The sequence below is a fragment of the Geospiza fortis genome, unplaced genomic scaffold (genome assembly GCF_000277835.1).
Source record: "Geospiza fortis unplaced genomic scaffold, GeoFor_1.0 scaffold16, whole genome shotgun sequence".
NCBI classification, from domain to species: Eukaryota; Metazoa; Chordata; class Aves; order Passeriformes; family Thraupidae; genus Geospiza; species Geospiza fortis.
Genome location: NW_005054302.1, coordinates 1781219 through 1799781, shown reverse-complemented (window position 1 = coordinate 1799781; position 18563 = coordinate 1781219). Strand labels below are relative to the sequence as shown.

Sequence of the window (18563 nt, the reverse complement as noted above, 5' to 3'; positions counted from 1 at the left end):
ATCAGTTTTTTTTTTGTTGTTTTTGTTTTTTTTCTTTTCTTTACAGAAAAGCTAAAGAACAGCTCAGGGCAACAACAAAAAAATGAAGCTTGAAAGTTTCAAGCTTCATTTCAATTTAGAGCACAGCCCAGGACATTTGGTTGAACTGGGGAAAAAAAAAACCCAAACCATCCAAATTGCTTTTCTTTAAGCTTTTAAGTATTTTGTAATTGTTCACTAAATATTTAACACCTAATACAACTTGTGTTTTCTTGTTCTTGCTACACTTAACTTGGCACTTTATTCTTTACTGCAAATCAGAGAGGAGAATGCAGACTGTCCTGCCTCTCTTCTGAGACTGGGTTAGCCAGCAGAGGAGTCAGGGTCCAGGCAGACTGCTGAAGCCATTAGGCTGGAACAGTTGTTATGGAGCAGTCCTCCTGCTGTGCAGCCTGGAGGGAAGATTTCTTCCTCCCTCCCCTGTGGAGATCCTCAGTGCCCAGCCCAGTAAGTCAGGATTAGGCATCAGAGAGATTGGCCCCTTAATCAGTTTTAACTCTCATCTTGTAATGTTCCTTTTTCCTAATCTTTCTTTTCAATTTACAACTTCATTCTGCCCTTTGTTCTAATACTGTACCTCCATCAACTTTGACTTTGATAGCAGATTTGATCACAGCTCTAAATCCTTCTCCAGGTCACCAGGTTTTAACCCTATTTGTGCAGTGGATCTCTCTCAAGGTTACATGATAACTACAACCAGGATGGCAAATAATTAATTGCACTGGAGAAGGGGAATATCAACTCTAACTGGTTTGCACTAGCAAGCAGGCACTTGGGTCCCCAGTGCCAGTGGGAACATGGTAACTCCCCCTTCAGACCTCCGGCCAGGTTATGAACCCCTTTCTGTCCTCTGCCCCTCCCCACCTCTGCCCCACAGCATCCCCAAAGTGGAATCAAACCTGGTAACTTCAAGTGCCTCACACATAGGGGTTAGAAATGTCAGAAATAAATGGTACATATTAAATGAGGAAATAATGTGATGATTCCTCACTGATATGGGACAGAAGGGAGAGAGAAACGGACAAGCGTGGAATAAAAGAAAATTATTTTTTTCCACCTTCCTTACATGAATGTTTACCATATGGAATCAAAGAATTTTAAAAAAAACCCCACTGATATAATTTTATGTGCTTTTTGCTAGTAAAAGGAGTCTAATATCTTTTTACTAGAAAAGCTGCAAGGAAAAATCGTAAATATGCCAGTCACTTTCTTGTGTATGCTGGTGGAGAAATCGCGCCTTTCCTTCCCAGAAATGGTGCGAAGAACATCTGGAAAAATTGATAAAAAGGATGCTGAGACCTCAAAACCCAAAATACACCTCTCCCCTCTTCAACCTCATTTTATGCTCAGCTGCAGTGTATGGGCTGGATTCAGATCACAGTCATGCATATCCTGAGTAAATACATCGAAGTCAACACATTCATGAAACAAGAATTTTGCTCCAAACATCCCATGCTGTTTAGCCAGCTGAAAGCACAAGGCTGAGTTTGATTCAAGTAAGATTCACTGCACCTGCTGACGCAAAGGGGCCTTAATGGCATAGTCTCCCTATTCCAGTAGATATAACTTGGGGTCCATCAGTACAGAGACAGAGTACTTTAAAATACAATGAGCCCAAGCCTCATTCATCTTGATCCTAATGAAAAAGCTTGCCTCTTCCTCAGGAGGTCCTCACCTCATTCATTTATTTCTTAAAAGTTAGGTCTGTTTTACCATTTCTGCCTCTGCCAGTGAGAGGCTGAGCCTCTGCCACTCAGTTCTCTGCACAGCCACAAGCCCAAGGCAGGTTTCCTGTGTTGCCCTCTTGCTCCTCCCCAGGGACTGGTGGAGCAGGGAAATCTCCACGGGTGCCTGTGTCAGCTCACTGATTACTTACCATGTTACACAGCTACTGAAATGAGACAGGCACCTGCCCTCACACACCAAATAAAACCAAGGCCAAGATAGATAATACAACTTGCTCTCAGGGTGAGAGCTGGTCATGAACTTTTCACCGAAGCAACTGGGCTAGATTTGTTGAGAAGTACTAAAATGAGAGAGAATCTACATCAGCATGTCTCCTTGTTGAAGACAGACAATGGAGAGACTGTGGGGAGCTGCTGTTTTAGGTGCATTGGAAAAAACAGTATTTGTTTTATGATACAGAGATGAAAGCGGCACCACAGCCATCACCAGTGGGTGTCTGAGAGCAGCCAGAGTAAAGGGGCATACAGAAAAATGCTGTGCAAACACACACTGCAGCTATACCTTGCTAGGTCTGTAGTCACTTCCCTTCACCTTTGTTCAAGGCAAGACTCTGCCTCCCAGACTTCTGACTCATTAGAACAAATTCTTCCCAACACTTGAGCGATGCGGGCACTTTTCTGCATCAACCCAGAGAGGTCCTTCAGCTCCTCTTAAAGTATGCAAATCATGAAAGCCACATTGTTCTTCAGTATCAAACAATCTAATCCTGCCCACCAACCAATTAATAACAGGACAGAAAAACAACCAAAAAGCCACTTTCAAAGGGAGCTCTCTGGCAATTCCAAGACAAAGAAACCCTCTGGAACAGGAAATCTACTGTCGCAGAGGATGCTGCACAGCTTTGCTCACTCTCCATTAGTTGGCCAGTAGAGCAATAAAGTAACATGGGTTTCCAAAGCAAAGTTTGCTTTGGTGCCTAATCAGGCTTTACTCCACCTGAACTGTTGCTGACTTCAATGAGAGGGTAGATGGAGTGAAAAATGAATGAGGACTTAAAGGTTTGGCCCTTTACGAGCCAAGATTTAAGTTGTAAACTTATTTAAAGACACAAAAATCTCTGCAGCTGAACTCAATGCTGCTTTTGAACACAAACCTTGTTTGTTTTCTTTGTGTAAATCTTTACAGGTTAGCATGATTAAATCTGCTGGGCAGGTGTCTTCTCATGTCCATGTTTGCTTTGGCACATGAGCTGCCCCTCTCACCTCTCCAAATTCATGAAAATTTAGTGTTAAATCCTGCATTTTGTTACATGAGAGTGCCAGAGAGCCCCTCTCTCTTCCTAACCAAGGCATGCTCGTGTCACAGCTGGGCTGGAGTCCAGCCCAGCACTGCCAGGTGCCCAGGCTGGGGAGGGCAAGTGTGGGTACTCATCCTCCACAGGCAGGCAAGCATGGCATGGGATCCATCCTAGCCCCTTACTGCATACTCACTCTCCTGCTTCTCAAGCTATTTCTGGAGTTTCCAGTTTTCCAGCTACATGCCCACCCAGATTAATTCCCAGGGGAATTAATCTGACTCTTGGAATTATCTGACTTTCTCATCATCCCAGCCTCTACCAAACGTAAGTTGTCCAGATGAGACATATAAAGGAATAAGAGCATGACCTGTTACAGCTCAAGACTATACACTTGCTATCATCTCTAATGCTATTTGCAAGGTTTCTGGAACCCAGCTGTAGTGCCCTGCACAAACCAAACCGTTCCTCATCAACCACTTGCCTTGCTGTTCATTCCCAGCCACAGCAGGGAAAAAATGTGCACCTGCTTTTTTAGAGCAATACAAGCAAGTTCAATTTTAGAAACTGTTCAAAGGGCCTAAGATTCAGAAAGATATAACTAGTGAAGAGCACTAGTGATGACATTTTTAATTACCCCAGAAGAATGTGCCTTGCAAGAACAGCTGTCAGGGAGAAGGTCCTCTGAGACAGGATATGAATATATAGGTATCAAGTGGCACACACAGCTCGCCCAGAACTCCTTCCCCAAGCACAGCAAGGACCCAGGTGATAGCTGCCCACATTTAACAGCATTCAGCTGAGACACAGCAAACTGTTGGCATCCTCTTGTGCAAGTCTAGATGCACTCACTGCTTTCCAGGCTTTGCAAACTGCTTTTTGTTTAGCAGACTAGTTCTGAACACTCAGATCTTGCACCTCATTTTTTGTCTAAGATCTAGGAAATGAATAAAACAATTAGCTCCCTAAATCCTGCTCTTATCTATAATTGGGTGTGAGTTTTTTTGTTGTTTGTTTGTGAAAAACACTGAACAAAACCAGTGTCCACCGTGTAGGCCAGGAAAATAGACCCTGATGACAGCCAGCTTATCTTCCACAGCGGCCTGAACAAACCAGCACCTAATGGGCATGTTTCTCAGGAACACTTCCAGCCAAGGACTGAGGTGACAAATGGACTCGTGGAGTTTTTACACAGCTTTCTATTTTCTATTAGAAATGAGAAGAGTCCTGTAACTTTCCCTTCCTGCACAGTGTCACATTGCCAGAAATAGCCCAAGAGCAATGGGGCTGTGGGCAGGAGGGGAGAGCAGAGCATGCACCTTAGCACACGTTTCACCAGCTTCAAGGAAATATTTTAAAAATAAGGAACATGAACCAGAGCGTCTAACTGAAGAAAGCTCCCACTCTATTTCTTTCCCACCCTCACCCTTCCCTTTGGACAAGCACAGGATTCCTAGCAGGTGTGAAAGAGCCATGAGACAAAGGAGATAAAAGACAGAACAACTCTGAAGAGGAGTGGGGAGGCCACAACACAAGCACAGCACACCAGCTCCAAGCAGGCAGAGACACTCTACCATTATCTAGTTCACAGATGGACCACCCAGAAAATCTGGGAGCAATTAGGAATGAGAACAAACAAATGCATGGAAAGAAGGGGGGAGGGAAAATGGGAAGGAGGGCCAGAAGAGATTCCTTACATCATCTCCATGCAAGCGTTTCGAGAATGAAGTGAAGCTATATGGAGGAGGAATGCAGATGAAAGAGTTTGCAGTGAGAATGCAATAAAGTAAAAGGCTACGAAAACATGGAGTGTATGAATGAATTACAACATGGCCATGAAATTTACAGAAAGTCAGGACAGTGTGTAAACAGAGAAGAAACCCATCAAGCTCTTGGAGACACAGACATGCACATATAAACAGATCAAATGCTGACTGTCTCTCTCTCACTGTTAACAGCAATTTGACCCATCCTGCAACCCAAGGATGCACCGGGCACAAAACTGACTCATGCTCCTCTCTGACTGTCAATAACAGGCATTAAATACTGGCCGGAAAACACAAATGCTTTGAACCAGCTCCAGTATAACCTCACATAAATGCATGGATAGGAGCCACAGCAATATCCAGGCAACTCACAGAGCTCATACCAGAGCTATGTGCCTGGGAACAATCAGTTTTCTGCTGGTCTGGTTTCCACTTACCTAGCATCAATCACACTATCAGTCAGCACTTCACAACACCAGGTTACACCTTTCTTGTCTGGGGAGAATGACCTGATTTTGGTACCAAGTGCTTTGGCTTCAACTGACTTCAAAATGACTGCTCAGCCTTCTAAGAACAAGGCCCATTATTTAATTAAATGCCTGATGCACCTTTGTTTGTTATAATTGTGGCATAGAGGGTTCCTTTTGCTGCTGCAAAATTTGCTTTCTCTTCTTAAATAATTTGATGTGCAGTTTGTGACTTTTGCTAGTGAGCAGAATTTATAAACTCTGTTTTGCTGGATCCAAGAGTTGCAGCAGAAAAATTACTCAAAAACTGAAGATACCAAATGTTTTGAAGTGATCTTAATCAATAACACTGTGTTTACTTTGTCTTGGCCTCTGAGAAGCAAACTCTGGTCCCTAGGGACATCTTATAAACACATTAAAGTTCACACAAGCTTTTTTAAAAGCTTTTCAGTTTACCATAATCTCAGTAAATCACTGCCTGATAATTTTCCCTAAAACCAGTCCTTATTAACACACAAATTCAGTTGAAAAAAAAAATCTACTATCTGCTTGTCTTAGCAGCAGCTAAAATATGGCAATTAGTTTACCTTAGAATAGACATCAAAGGCTCAAAGGATGACCCTGCCCCAGAAGAACAAAATCTTTTAAAAGCCCCATTCCACTCAGTTTGCTAGTTTATAAGGTTTGCTAAAATCCAGTTTAATGATCATGTAGTTTCTTAGCAAGTCATGTGGTGCCATATTGTGTAAGGAACAGAAGAGTTAGTTCTAAAACCTTTTTGAACTTGGGGAGCTTTTCTGACCAGCTGATGCAGAACAACATTCCTAGATGGTAAATGAAACTGTTGGATGCAAAAGCCTCACCATGATTTTCTTTAGCTTCTTTCAGAAGAGACAAAAGTTCCCACACAACACATACTCTCTCTATACAATGAAAGGTTCAATAATAGCAATATATTCAAGCCCATATGGTGCAGTTATAAGGGAGAGGCACAACGAGAAACTGAGAACCCTGAAGGCAAGAGACCTGCAAGCTAGAGTGAAAAAAGCAAACGCATAAAAAAAAAACTCCTTAAGGTGAAACTGAACAAAGTAGTAGGGCACAATGGATTAAGCCAGTTCTCCTTTTAGCTACAGTCCTAATATCCTGAGCTGCTGACAGTTCCCTCCCCTGACATGGTTATCTTTTTGTTTTGTTTTCTGGATGACATAACAAAGTGTTTTCAAAACCAGCCTGCCTCAGTGGCCAGGTAAGAGCACTACATGTTACCATGCAGGAGACTGAGCAGCAGTTTCCAATAGAGCCTCACAGCAATAATGCAGGAGAAATGAAAATGGAAGGGCTGGTTTCTGTGGGGGGAACAGACACAAATGAAAGGGAACAGCAATATATAAATAATACAGGAGAAGAAGAAGCCTTATTAGCCTGTCTACAATCAGATTTTAATAGTGAATGAGAAATATGGAGGGGAGAGGAAAAGAAGGGTTTGGTTTAAACATTTAGCAAAGACTTGCCTTTTTCCATTACTATCACGAAGCATGGCTTTTCCCAGTTCTCTTGTCTTCGTTTCCAACTCCTTAACTTGCTCCAGCAAAGTTTTATGGTAGGTATGCTTTGCCCTATACCGCAAGAAAGGACAAAAAACAAAACGAAAAAGCCATGTGAATATTTGTTTTGCTACAAACCCCCAGTTTTACCTCTCAGGTGAGAGGCACAGGGCTCTCCCTTGAAGGATTTGGGAAATAAAGCACAGTGTGTGCATGTTAGTTCAGGTTCACAATACCTGGGGAAAAATACGAAATGAGAAATCAGGACGACTTCAAATTAAACAGAGCTCAGTCACTTCAACACAACACTCAAAACCTAGCCAAGCAGCAATGCTATGGGACCACAGAGACCTGACCCTGCTGCCGTGGGACTGCTCAGGACCCGGGTACTCAGACAAAAGAGCTGGGATTCATTGAATATTCATGGCAGTAAAACACGAATCCACTCTGTCTTTTGAGCTACGCGTGGCACCGCTCTGAAAACCAGAGCAGAGTCTCAGCTAATAATTGCCATTCAAGCCCCTTGATTTTCATTTATCAGTCTCATGTGACTGGAAAGGCACTTCTCTCTTCAATGAACTTCCAAACTGACAGTAACTGACACTGGCTGTTTCCTCCTACTTTTTCAGTTTGAGGATTCAAAGAGTAATCCATGCACCACACATGCAATCAAAATTTAGAGTGCAATTTAGAGTCCCCCATGAAGAGACTTGGACCTCCCCCTTCCCCCCGCCTCAACCAGGTTCACCTACTGCTCCAGGGCTATTATACCTAAATTACATTGACATAGGGAAGACAATCAAGTCCCCTGTTTCTTGACCTGTACAAAGCAAGAACACAAAATGCAGGGATCTTTCTCACATGGGCAGTTTTTGATCAGCTTCCTCTTTTGTACCAGTTAAAGGAGGACAAGTGTCCCATGAGAATATATTGATTTGCATGTGACTGCACAATAAGCCTAAAAACAAGATGGAGCCAAGTTGGCTGAGACACTACTTGCTTCATAGCATTAAATTAATATTCTTCAGCTCAAAGGTGGCAAAAATTTCTTTGCAAGTTTTATAAAACATGCAGACAGTAAAATCTTTAGCCAATGATATAAAACAATGTAAATCTCCCTCTAACAGAAAAATAATAACTGTTGTGTATGTAATTAAAAATAATTAAGATGCATTTATTTTTAAGAAGGATGATACTAATGCTCCTTCCATAGGGAATAAGAACCAAAGACCACAAAATGTTTGCTGGCACTGTTTATTATGACAGTGCCTCGATACTAATACTAGGATATCTAGATTCTCTGGTCTTTGTGTTCCTGAATTACACTCCAAATACCTAAAAATGAGAAGCTAACTACTTTCAAAATACTCTGCAGCTACAAGACAAAAAATAAAACAGAAGATGAAGCACATCAAAATCTGAAGGTAAAGATTATCAGGATGTACTTAGAATGGCATATTGTTAAAACAAACCACCAAAGGTGTATGATTTGTACACAGACATACTGTGTCAAAAGAAATGAGTAGCAAGGATATTTTTAAAATGCATAATGCTTCAGCAGTGTGAGATTACCAACAGCTGCACAGAAATTAATTAGATTCAAGTTGCTATAACTAGTTAGGCTAATGATTAGACTGGTCTCCTCTTTGAGGAAAGGAAAGTATAGCTATTAAAATGAGAAAGCTTTGAGGCTATTAATTTTTATAATCTTTTCAGTTGAATTCACTATCACAGTCTTTAATTTTAATAAATACATAGAAATTTTGACCTTCATCTCTTCCCTTTCAAAGAGGCCATACGTACTGTTGCAAACTTCGAGACTGATCATGTTTAGAATTTTTCAAATCCTTCATAACCAGTTTTTCCCCACTGACAAGAACATAGAAATGCTATTCAATGTTATTCATGTTATTCAATCTCTTCCAAAGTTCCATGTTTATCTTGCTGTAAGCCATAAGAGATGTTCTTCTTTTCCCTTGGAGTGAATATTGAATTCAAAATTTGACAGAATGGATCCTGATTAACAAGTCCAGTTTGTGCAGCACAGCACCAGAAGGCATGACACTGATATGATACAACATGGAAGAAATACTGCTGGCCTGAAGTTGGGGATAATGAGGTGTTTTGTAAGTAGTGTGAAATGATGAAACACATGAGCTCTTCTGAGACTGGTAGTTGCTATGCATTGAGTCACTCCTTCACTTGGAAGCAAGAGCACCCATGGAATGGTCAGTAATCAAGTATTATCAATAAATATAAGAATATGAAAAAGGCCTGAGGAACATATCCACATGTTCCTTCAAAAACAAATACTAAAATATGGTGCTACAATTGCCTCAGAGTCTGGGCTTGCTCCTATCAAAGTCAACTGCAAATATTCCACAGACTGCTGGCAACAGGACTGGATACTTCATGACTTTTTTCCTACAGCACTTTACAAACTTTTGATGCACAGAAATACAGGTAGGATTCTGAGCTTTTAGGTTAGTACTCCACAAGTGGCCCTGGATTCACAATCATTCCTCAATGAACAATGAGATTTTGTGTTTGCTGTTACTGTTCAGCTAAAATTTGATGCATTACACAAACTCACCTTTCCGTCACATGCTGGGATATTAAGATCAGGGACTGCAAGAACAGGCAAAAGGCCATCTTTGTATTTTGTGTAGCCCTTCCCCTTTGAAGCCAGGGAAGTGCATCACTTCACTGGCTGAGGATATTTAGGGGGTTCAGGAGGCCAGAATTTGCCAGGGAGAAGCATGGTGATATTCATAAATGTTTCTCAAACATGATACTACCTCTACTCTGGCTTATCATCCTCAATACCATTTTATGAGTCTTGTATTTCAGGGACTGCAAGTATATGCAAAGATGGGAAGAGCTCCTTCTATCTTCTTCTCTTACTTACACTGCAGAACTGGCAAGTGCAAACTGCTTCCTCCCCATGGTAAAAAACAAAAAAGTTCATTAAAATTTTGGTAATGATTCGAAGGCTCGGGAAATTTTTCACTGTAAAATAAGCACCAAGACACCAATTAGGAATAAATTCTTGCCCTCTTGCCTGATTTTGCTGGAATACCTGCTGTGTTTTTATGATTCCCACATACCTCTGTGAGTCAGCTATTCCAAGATTTCCTAGAGCCAGTGACATGTATTCAAGTGACATGTGCCAGCTGTGAGGGAGCACTCACCTTACAAAGCTCTGTTCATTGCAATGGTGGCACAACTAGGAGTTTTACAAGGCAAACCCAAGGCACTGAATTCAGGGTAGTGGACCAAAGTTAACAACATACTGCAACCAAGAATTAATAATAAGCTTCCTTCTCTTTAAAAAGGGTTTTCCACATTTCCTTGATTCGTTTAAAAGGGAAAAAAAAGAAAAAGAAAACAAAAAGCCTGGAGCCACAGAGAACATGGGAGGTAAGTGATGTGTTGACAACTGAAGCCTGTGTAACAATGGAAACACGTTCTTGCTTCCAGCATTAGAAATTTTGATACTAGATGCAGCACAGCAGTTTATAAGCAAAAGATTTGTATGTGTCTGAAACAGACTTTCCAATCAACCTTGTTCCAGACTAAAACTGTACTGTGTTTATGGCTTTCTGGCAGTATTTTATACTGAAATTAGGTATGTACCTTTTGGGTCATATGGATGTTCTGTCTGTGGACATGTGCTTCATGTCCAAAAGAAACTGAAAGGGATAAATTCCATGACCATGAGCAGTCAGAGTTGCTGGAATTTTATGGCCAAAACCATATTCTGCTGAATTACAGAGAGCAGTGTGGTGTAACCACTGCTGTGGAAATGTGCCAGCTGATTTCCAGAGGCCTTAGGCTCCAGTTTTAAATGGCAAGCCTGTTGGAAAGGAAACAGACCTTTACTCCTTCCATATGGCAGTACTGATAGCTGTGTCATTTCATTTATCCTAGTTAAAATGTTAATGATGTTAATTTTTCAGTGATGGCTTGGTTTAAAAAAAGAAAAAAAAAAGGTCCTGGTCAAAGAAGAGATTTTTAGCTTAATATTGTTAGGAACCTCCTGTTTAAAATCTGTTGGGAAAATATCCGGCCTATCAATCATATACGTTTGTCTTGAGAGCTTCACAGTTTCTACACATTCTCAGTTTGAATGACTGAAAGGATTATGTTGCTGAGATTTCTTTAAGAAATATTAAAGAACAGGCTCAGTCAGCAACAGAGTTTGAAATGACTAATAGCTGAGGATGAGCCTGCCATGGTCTAGCCTGTTTTACAATTCATGAGTCATTTTTGCCAAGAACTGATAAGAAAAGAGGACAACTTCAGGACACTCAACTACCATGAAAACATTAAAAAATCTAAAGATTTTTTTCAGAGTTTTAACAAGCAGGTCACAGACACAGTTAAGTATCTAAATTTAAACATTTTGGCCTCAGTTTTAGAATTTTAAAATCATTTGCAATTGCAGAAGTTTAGCGAGTGCAAAAAAAACCACAACAAACCCAAACCTCTGATGTGCTGGACTATTAATCATAGTTGAAATTTCACATTACAATACATAGATTTAATTTAAGCAGTCTAGCTTGTGAAAACGAAGCTGAGGGACAAAATTTAAGAAGTACTTACTGAGTGGCTGATTTGCCTACTACCAGTTTAATTTCACTGTGCTATCAACCCCATATGAAATAAAACCAGATTTTCTGATCTGTGCATATGACTTACCTTTCATGAAGGTGTTTGAAATGTGCCTATGCTTGGGAAGCTTTCTGGTTTTTTTAGTATTTTCTTCATTTTTCTGTAAAGCAATTTGGTGGACTTGGCAGTGTTAGGTTTACGATTGGACTCAATGATCCCACAGGTCTTTTCCAACCTAAATGGTTGTATGATTCCAAGAATCTTCCCTGACTGATCAACTCCCCTTCTGGGAGCAAATGTGTCATGATGCTTTCACTGTGAGCCTTTCTGACAAGTTACAAGCTAACCTGTATTTCCTCTTCATTCCAGACAGGATTCTGCCTTTTTGCCCCAGAGTTGGAATGTCTGGGGTCCCCCTTGCACAAAGTTATTATGTATCCATGTAACAAAACTTTAGTTGTAACATAGCGTCCCAAGTGAAAAGATGGAAGGTTTGGTGCATAAAACACTTAAATGTAAGCTGAACAAAATGCTGCAAATTCTGAATCAAAATTATTACTTCTGTATTTCAAATTGCAACGCCAGAGAAGGTAAGTTGCTTCCCTTTAAATCCAAGTTCTTGAAATTGTTTGCCTTCTGCAAAGCTTTGAAAACCCCAAAATTCTGAGAGAAGGGAATTACACAGGCTTGTATTTCACCAGTTTGTTCCTCCTCTCTGGGCAGCGAAGGTAGCATTAAGACTTCACTTCAAACATAAAGAGCAGAGTATTGCTCTTGTCCCAGTTCAGTCTTCAAAGGCCTGCTGCTGAAGGAGAATCTGAAAAGCAGCTGACAAAGAGCTGAGAGCTTCCTGGGTATGGATTAGAGTGCCACATTTCTACTTTCTAGCTAACCTTAGTCAGATTCAACAGATTCTTTGCTCCATTTTCAGGAAATCTCAGATGTCCAATTTAAATTTGCCTTTAACTAAAGGACAGACAATACAAATAACCCTAAGGTGACACACCCTCACTACTCAGACAAGGCCACCTCCTCCAGATTTAATCCCAGCTATTCATTCTCTCACATTGCTGAGTGCCGCGGCAGGTGAGGAATCACCCGCTACACCTTTTTTTCCCCTTCCAAATGAGTACCACCATTTTGCAATCACTGAGAGACTTCAGAGTTCTTTACAGAACAGTACTGGACTGGACAACACGTGCATAGAGAATAATTCCTACAACACCAACAGGGCTGGTTTGGGACTTACGCTGTCCATGCCACGTCTTTAACAAGGCACGCAGTGGGCACAAGAAACAAGCCAAACCAGAAGTATCCACATCTTAACACCATTCCAGCCTGTGAAGAAAACAAACAAATAACCCATGAGTGTTTTCAAGCTGTTACATGTTAAGTGGTTGTTTGCAAGCAATAAGGTAGAGTGATGGCATCAAACTAGTACTGCATCCACGGCCTGGGTGATGTTGAAATTGAATGGTGGGGTAATAGCTAACAAACAGTGATGGCATTTTTCAATAATTCCTTGTGACCTCAAATCTCTTAAACATTTCTGAAAAATTACACATTTTGACCAAATCCTCCAATGATATTAAGTTGTGGATCCAGGCAGACACATTTTTAGTCATGGAGAATAGCACTGTAAGTATATTCTTCTTGTACTTTTGACTACCTTTTGTACCCCTTGCTTACTCTCTTCCCATTTACTTTCTTAAATCTCTGAGCAGCATCAAACTGACACAAAAAAAATGCATTTCTCACTAAAATGTTTCAGTCATATTCCACTTAAATACAGCACTTCCTGCTCAAGCTACTGCTGCCTGAAATCCAGGGTGGGAAAGATTCACTCCCATCCCACAAATGGGTTTTTTACAAACAAAGAGCTCAAAGTTTATATTCACGTTTTTCTCATTGTTGTAATGCTTGAAGAAAAAGCTTGGTGGGATTTGAGAAGGAAGATACTTGGAAACCCTGCATACTCCAACATACACAAATAATGATGGAATGAAGTTGAAATATAACACTATTTACAGAAATGCTGTAGATCATTAGAATCTTTTGCAGATAAAATAATGGTGAATAAAGTTTGAGACTACTTCATCCTTCCATGGAATACACATACTTCCCATCAGCATTGTTAACTTCTGCTACACATCAGAAAGGACTTTTTTCCCCCCTGTAACTACTTGTGTGCACCACACAACTGAAATAGAGGCTGAAAGGTTTCAACAGCATTTCCAGTGTCTAGACAGATTTTGCTCTCTCCTCAGTTATGGACACTGCCCTATCTCTTTCCCAAAATCTTGTTAATAGTTTTTATGCCATACACATGCACCTACTGATAAGTCAGCAGTGTAACACAGGCTTGGCTGGCTCAGCTTTGTCTCACACTGTAGCACACAAGCACTGCAATGCTGAAGTGCCAGGCCATGGTACAGGTAAAGACACAGTTGAGCTACTGAGTAAATAGAACCACATGAAACACCTACCTAGCCTTTGAATACACTTTGAAGACAAAATTTGTAGTTATACACCTCCTAAGATGAGAATGATTGCTCTACAACAGTAGACTTCCACCACTCACTACAGAAAAGCTCTTAAACCGAGAGAAGCCATCACAGAGCTCTGCCAGGATGCTCACCAGTAGCATCCAGCACCTTCTCCCAGGTCAATCTCTGTCTAAAGTTGTTCACTCAGTCATACTTAGCAGCAATTTCCCCTTGGGTTACCCAGTAGTGAGTACATTCAAAAGTGGTTTTCACCTTTGAATGTTAAATCCTCCATGTCACTGCTGGACTGACGGATCAGTGGTAAATCTTGTACTGAAACCAAGAGCAAGCTAGACTGTGCTAAAACATTCATGGACACTTTGCCACCCACACAGACAGTAAGCAAACACATTCCAGTTACAGAATCAGCTCTCCATTATTTGGGAGCCCTCATGCCCACATTCATGAGAATGCCAGAAGCACACAGACAGTTTTGGTCTATGCATATTTAAGGAAAAGGATGAACAGGAATAAAGGAAATTATTAACTCTATTGGTAGCCAAGAAGTTGAACTGTAATAACAGTGGTAAAACATAATAAGATTTATCCTCATGCTTTGCTTTTCTTTGGCCATGACCCTGCAAGTGTTAGGAGTCACAGAATCACATCAGCATTTCCATTCACCATCCCTCCTCTGTCTATGCTAATAAAGGCTAAAAAAGTGACACAGTATTCTATATGCATTTTCTGATATTTTTGATTGAAATATTTTACATTCCACTTCTTGCTTTTCTAGCCGAAAGCAACTTGACACACTTTCACAGTGCAGAACATTCTGAATATGTGTACAATAGAAGTTAAAATGCTATTATTTTTGTTACAAATGCTGACATCTCAATCAATGGCTATGAATTTGGACATGTGGCATGTTGGAAAAAACCTCAAAGCCAAATACTTTTTGCCTGCAATTATGTATTTTACTCAAGTATTAGTCTGTCCAAAAACTTCACCATAATAGTAAAACTATTCATCTCATTGGAACCCTGTCAGACAGTCATTTACTACTAGGAAGGCTTTTCCCACACAATCCTCATCAAGGTTTGACTCCATTCCTCAGTTCATCTCAAAGGTTTCTTTCCTGCTCATCTCTGGTTTCCTCTTGGAGTTACAGGACTGCTGTGCTTCACAACAGTCTGGTCTGTCTTGCATGCACAGCTCTGCCTCGGAGCACAACCTCCTCCCTTGCAGGGTTACACCCTCTTCTCACAGGATGGGAGCTCCTCAGCAGAACACTCACAGAAAATCACCCAATGTGCTCTGGGGACATCCACAGAAGCACTTTTTGGTTAGTCCCTAACTTGTAGGACAGAGAGCTGGGTTATGAACAGAAGCTGCAATAAGAGCACCTATTTATCCCTACAAAGATTTCCTCACGCTTCCCAGCTGTTGCTATGCTCCATTCCAGTTGCTCAGCCAGTCATGACAACAGTGAAGACAGTACTGCAATACATCTTCAGTGAAACATGAACTGGGCATTTCTGTACCCAGTTCCTGTGAATAACACTCTTCAGCTATCAGTTATCACCCCAAGGAAAAAAAAAAAAAGCAGAGATAGAAAACAGGAACCACTACAATTCTCCTTTTGTCAAGATCATCACACAAAGCAGGAGTAGAAATACATTGTTTTTTAAACAAATTCTAAATATTGACCATCTCTGTCATCACAGAGGCCCCATGATACGTAACTAAGTAATTTTTGTTCTGTCTACTGATGTAAACATTAGTGACTATCACACCCAAGGTGAATTGCCAGGGACCATTAATCACAATGCACCCCCCAAAACCACTTGAGACTAATGCAAGTCCTCCTTCTGAGAATGTTGCAACTTAAACTGCTGCCACCAGTAGACTGCCTTTCAAACACTGATTAATCTGCCACAGACAAAGCATTCATTTTAGAGAATTGATAACATTTGTTAAAAATAAAGAATGGGAACAAGAAAAGAAAGAAAAAGAAGTTAGCTCCAGTTATTTTGCAACTGAGGAGGAAATAATTTAAGTCCCAATGCCTTTAACATCTTCTAAATAGCATTTGTAAGGGCAGACAATTTCTTTTTTTTCATTTTAAAAACATTAAAAGAAGTAATAGCACTGACCAATAGCACGACCAGCACAGAATGACCAGGAAGGTTGTCTTTGTAATATTATTTTAGAAACCACTGGTTAAGGTGGTTTTACATTTGCTGGTTGGAGTTTTTTTTTCCTTTCCTTATTTTAACTCAAGGACATGTTATGCACAAGCATATGAAATAGAGAATAGATTGTTTTACAAAAACCACCTTAAATTGCAATACAATCTGGAGTACATTTCAAGCTCTCTTCTCCATTTTACTATTCTTAGCATCTTCATAAGCATCATTCCTTGTACTGTTTTACCAATATGTGGTGTCACTATTTTCAACAACTTCCAAGAAGAACAAGGCCAAAAGTGCCCAGGGATGGGAAGTCAATATACACACTGTTCTGGTATTCTTATCACAGCATGGTTAGACAGGTGGGGACCAGTAAATGATTCAGACAAAGCAAGCAAGGATCTCAATCATATAATACAAGAAAAGTGAGACAAAATTAAAATTCCTATTTTGAATAACAAAAGTTTTTTATGATTTCATTTCCTCATATATCTACATATCTTAACTTTGACAAAAAATGGACAGCAGAAGTATAAGACCACGATGGAAACAGCTGGCTTTATATTTCCAGCATGAAAAAAATTATTCCTGGAAGTGTGCCTGGAGCCTGATCACAGCTCTCTCCATGAGACATGGATAAGGACCCAATAAGTCGCTCAACTGCAGTTTCATACTCATTCAACTCCAGCTTTGTGCACTAGGGATTCAAGTGCAACCTGCAGTTCAGGGATAGCATGTCATTGGGTCCCCTGCAGTGAAATGTGGATGATAGCATGGCACTGCCTTTGGCAGCACTTGGGAAAGAAGGAGTGATGGAGAGGATGGCCACATGATTATTGTGAGGGATAAGAAATATTCACTGCCATCACTTAGGTACTCTTGATGTGGACTTGTCAGACACGGATGACACTAGTGGCTGGAGCTGCAAGCCCTGCTGCTCCATCTGCTCTGCTTGGGTAGCCAAAGCAGGAAGCAGTGAATGCCCAGCTGCACCAACACAGCTGGAGGCAGCCAGCTGAGATGCACCAGGGGGACCTGTCTGCCAGTGCCTCCCCTCCAGCAGTTCTAGACCAGTGGCTTGGCCTGAGCACACCACTTCAGAAGGGCTAGAGCTGGGGCAGGGGAAGCCCAGTCGGTCACACTGCTCCCATCCCATGTTAGGCAATTCAGACGGAAGGATGTGAGTCACTTTTCAGTCACTGAGGGCAGCTTCTTCAAAACCTGCCCCAGTCCATTGATCTGAGGTGCCATTCCTGGGCCCTCAGCCACAGACATTTTCCCACTGGTGCGGCTAGCTTGGGCAAACAGTCCTGCTTCACTTAAGTTCCAGTGCCCCATCTGAAGGCACGGGGTATGGACAAACCTATTACTCTTTTCGAGAAGTTCAAGCATTAGCACTGGGACACACTGCAGCAATGCTCTGAGAACTCTCAGATTCCTGCAAAAGATGGCCTTTCTTCTGCTCTGTAGACTCAATAGGGCTAATTCAAACATTGCTTTAAATGTCTAGAAAATACTTTCAATAGAAAGTAAAATACCATCTACCCCAATCTTGAAATTGTTGCACTTTCAGTGATGTTCCAACTTTGACATCTTTACTGCAGGTTTGTTCTTTTCTCTTTTTTTTCTAATTTTTAAAATGCTTTTCACAAGTAAATTTGATCCCTAACTTCAGTAGGAAGAGAAACAGATTCCACGCACAAAAAAATCCTATTGCATATTACAAACATTATCATTGAGCAAGCACCTCAGCAAATATATATTTACAGTTTGCAGACCATTACCCACCCGTTTTCCTTTAGAGAACTGCACTGTGCATGGTCTACACGTTTTGGGTCCTCCTAAGCCTGAATATTTCAGTGCTAGCACTGGGTAGTTTTCCTTCAAAAGGCTGGGCAGCTTCACCTCGAATGGGTAGAAATATCAATCATGTGAACCGATCTTAAGGAGACACAAGACTTGCCACAAACTAACACTCTAAGCACTCCATGCCATGTAACAACTGGTAGATACTGTGTCATAAACCAACCCATATTTCATAAATTATTCTCAAGGTATTAGCTAGCAATGGCTTTCTCACACTTCAAATGATAAAAAAGCTTTGTTACATTAAATCAAAACCTCCTACTATTTCTATTATAGCTTGTGTGGAATAGTCATTATCTCCACCCCATGCTGTTAATACTATAGAAAATACAGAGATAGTTTCAAAATTCCTGTATTATACAAGATCCTCGAGGTGCTACAAACATCAGACCCTAGACCTTAGAGATCACAGACATTAAAATATAAGTGCAGAGAGATGACAGGGCTAGCTCATGGTCACACAAATCGACTGCAGAGCTGGGCAGATTGCCCAAGTCCCCCAGTTAAATCACACTACGTGGAGAATGAGCCTACTGGAGCCCAAGTATGAAATATAACCAATATCCAAGAATGCAGTCTCGAGGATTTTCCCTGTGCACACAAACA

The 18563-nt window shown here is 40.9% G+C and overlaps 1 protein-coding gene across 1 annotated transcript in view; it reads right to left on the bottom strand.

The window, feature by feature from the left end:
* The window catches only part of ATP8A2 (ATPase phospholipid transporting 8A2), a 287313-nt gene that overhangs the window by 18913 nt on the left and 249837 nt on the right, over positions 1–18563 (bottom strand). Inside the window, exons 33-34 of the mRNA XM_005417776.2 lie at positions 12663–12751; positions 6767–6871 (exon numbers count right to left, since the gene is read on the bottom strand). Coding sequence (XP_005417833.2) covers positions 6767–6871; positions 12663–12751 — 194 coding nt within the window. The remainder of the gene's footprint in view (positions 1–6766; positions 6872–12662; positions 12752–18563) is intronic.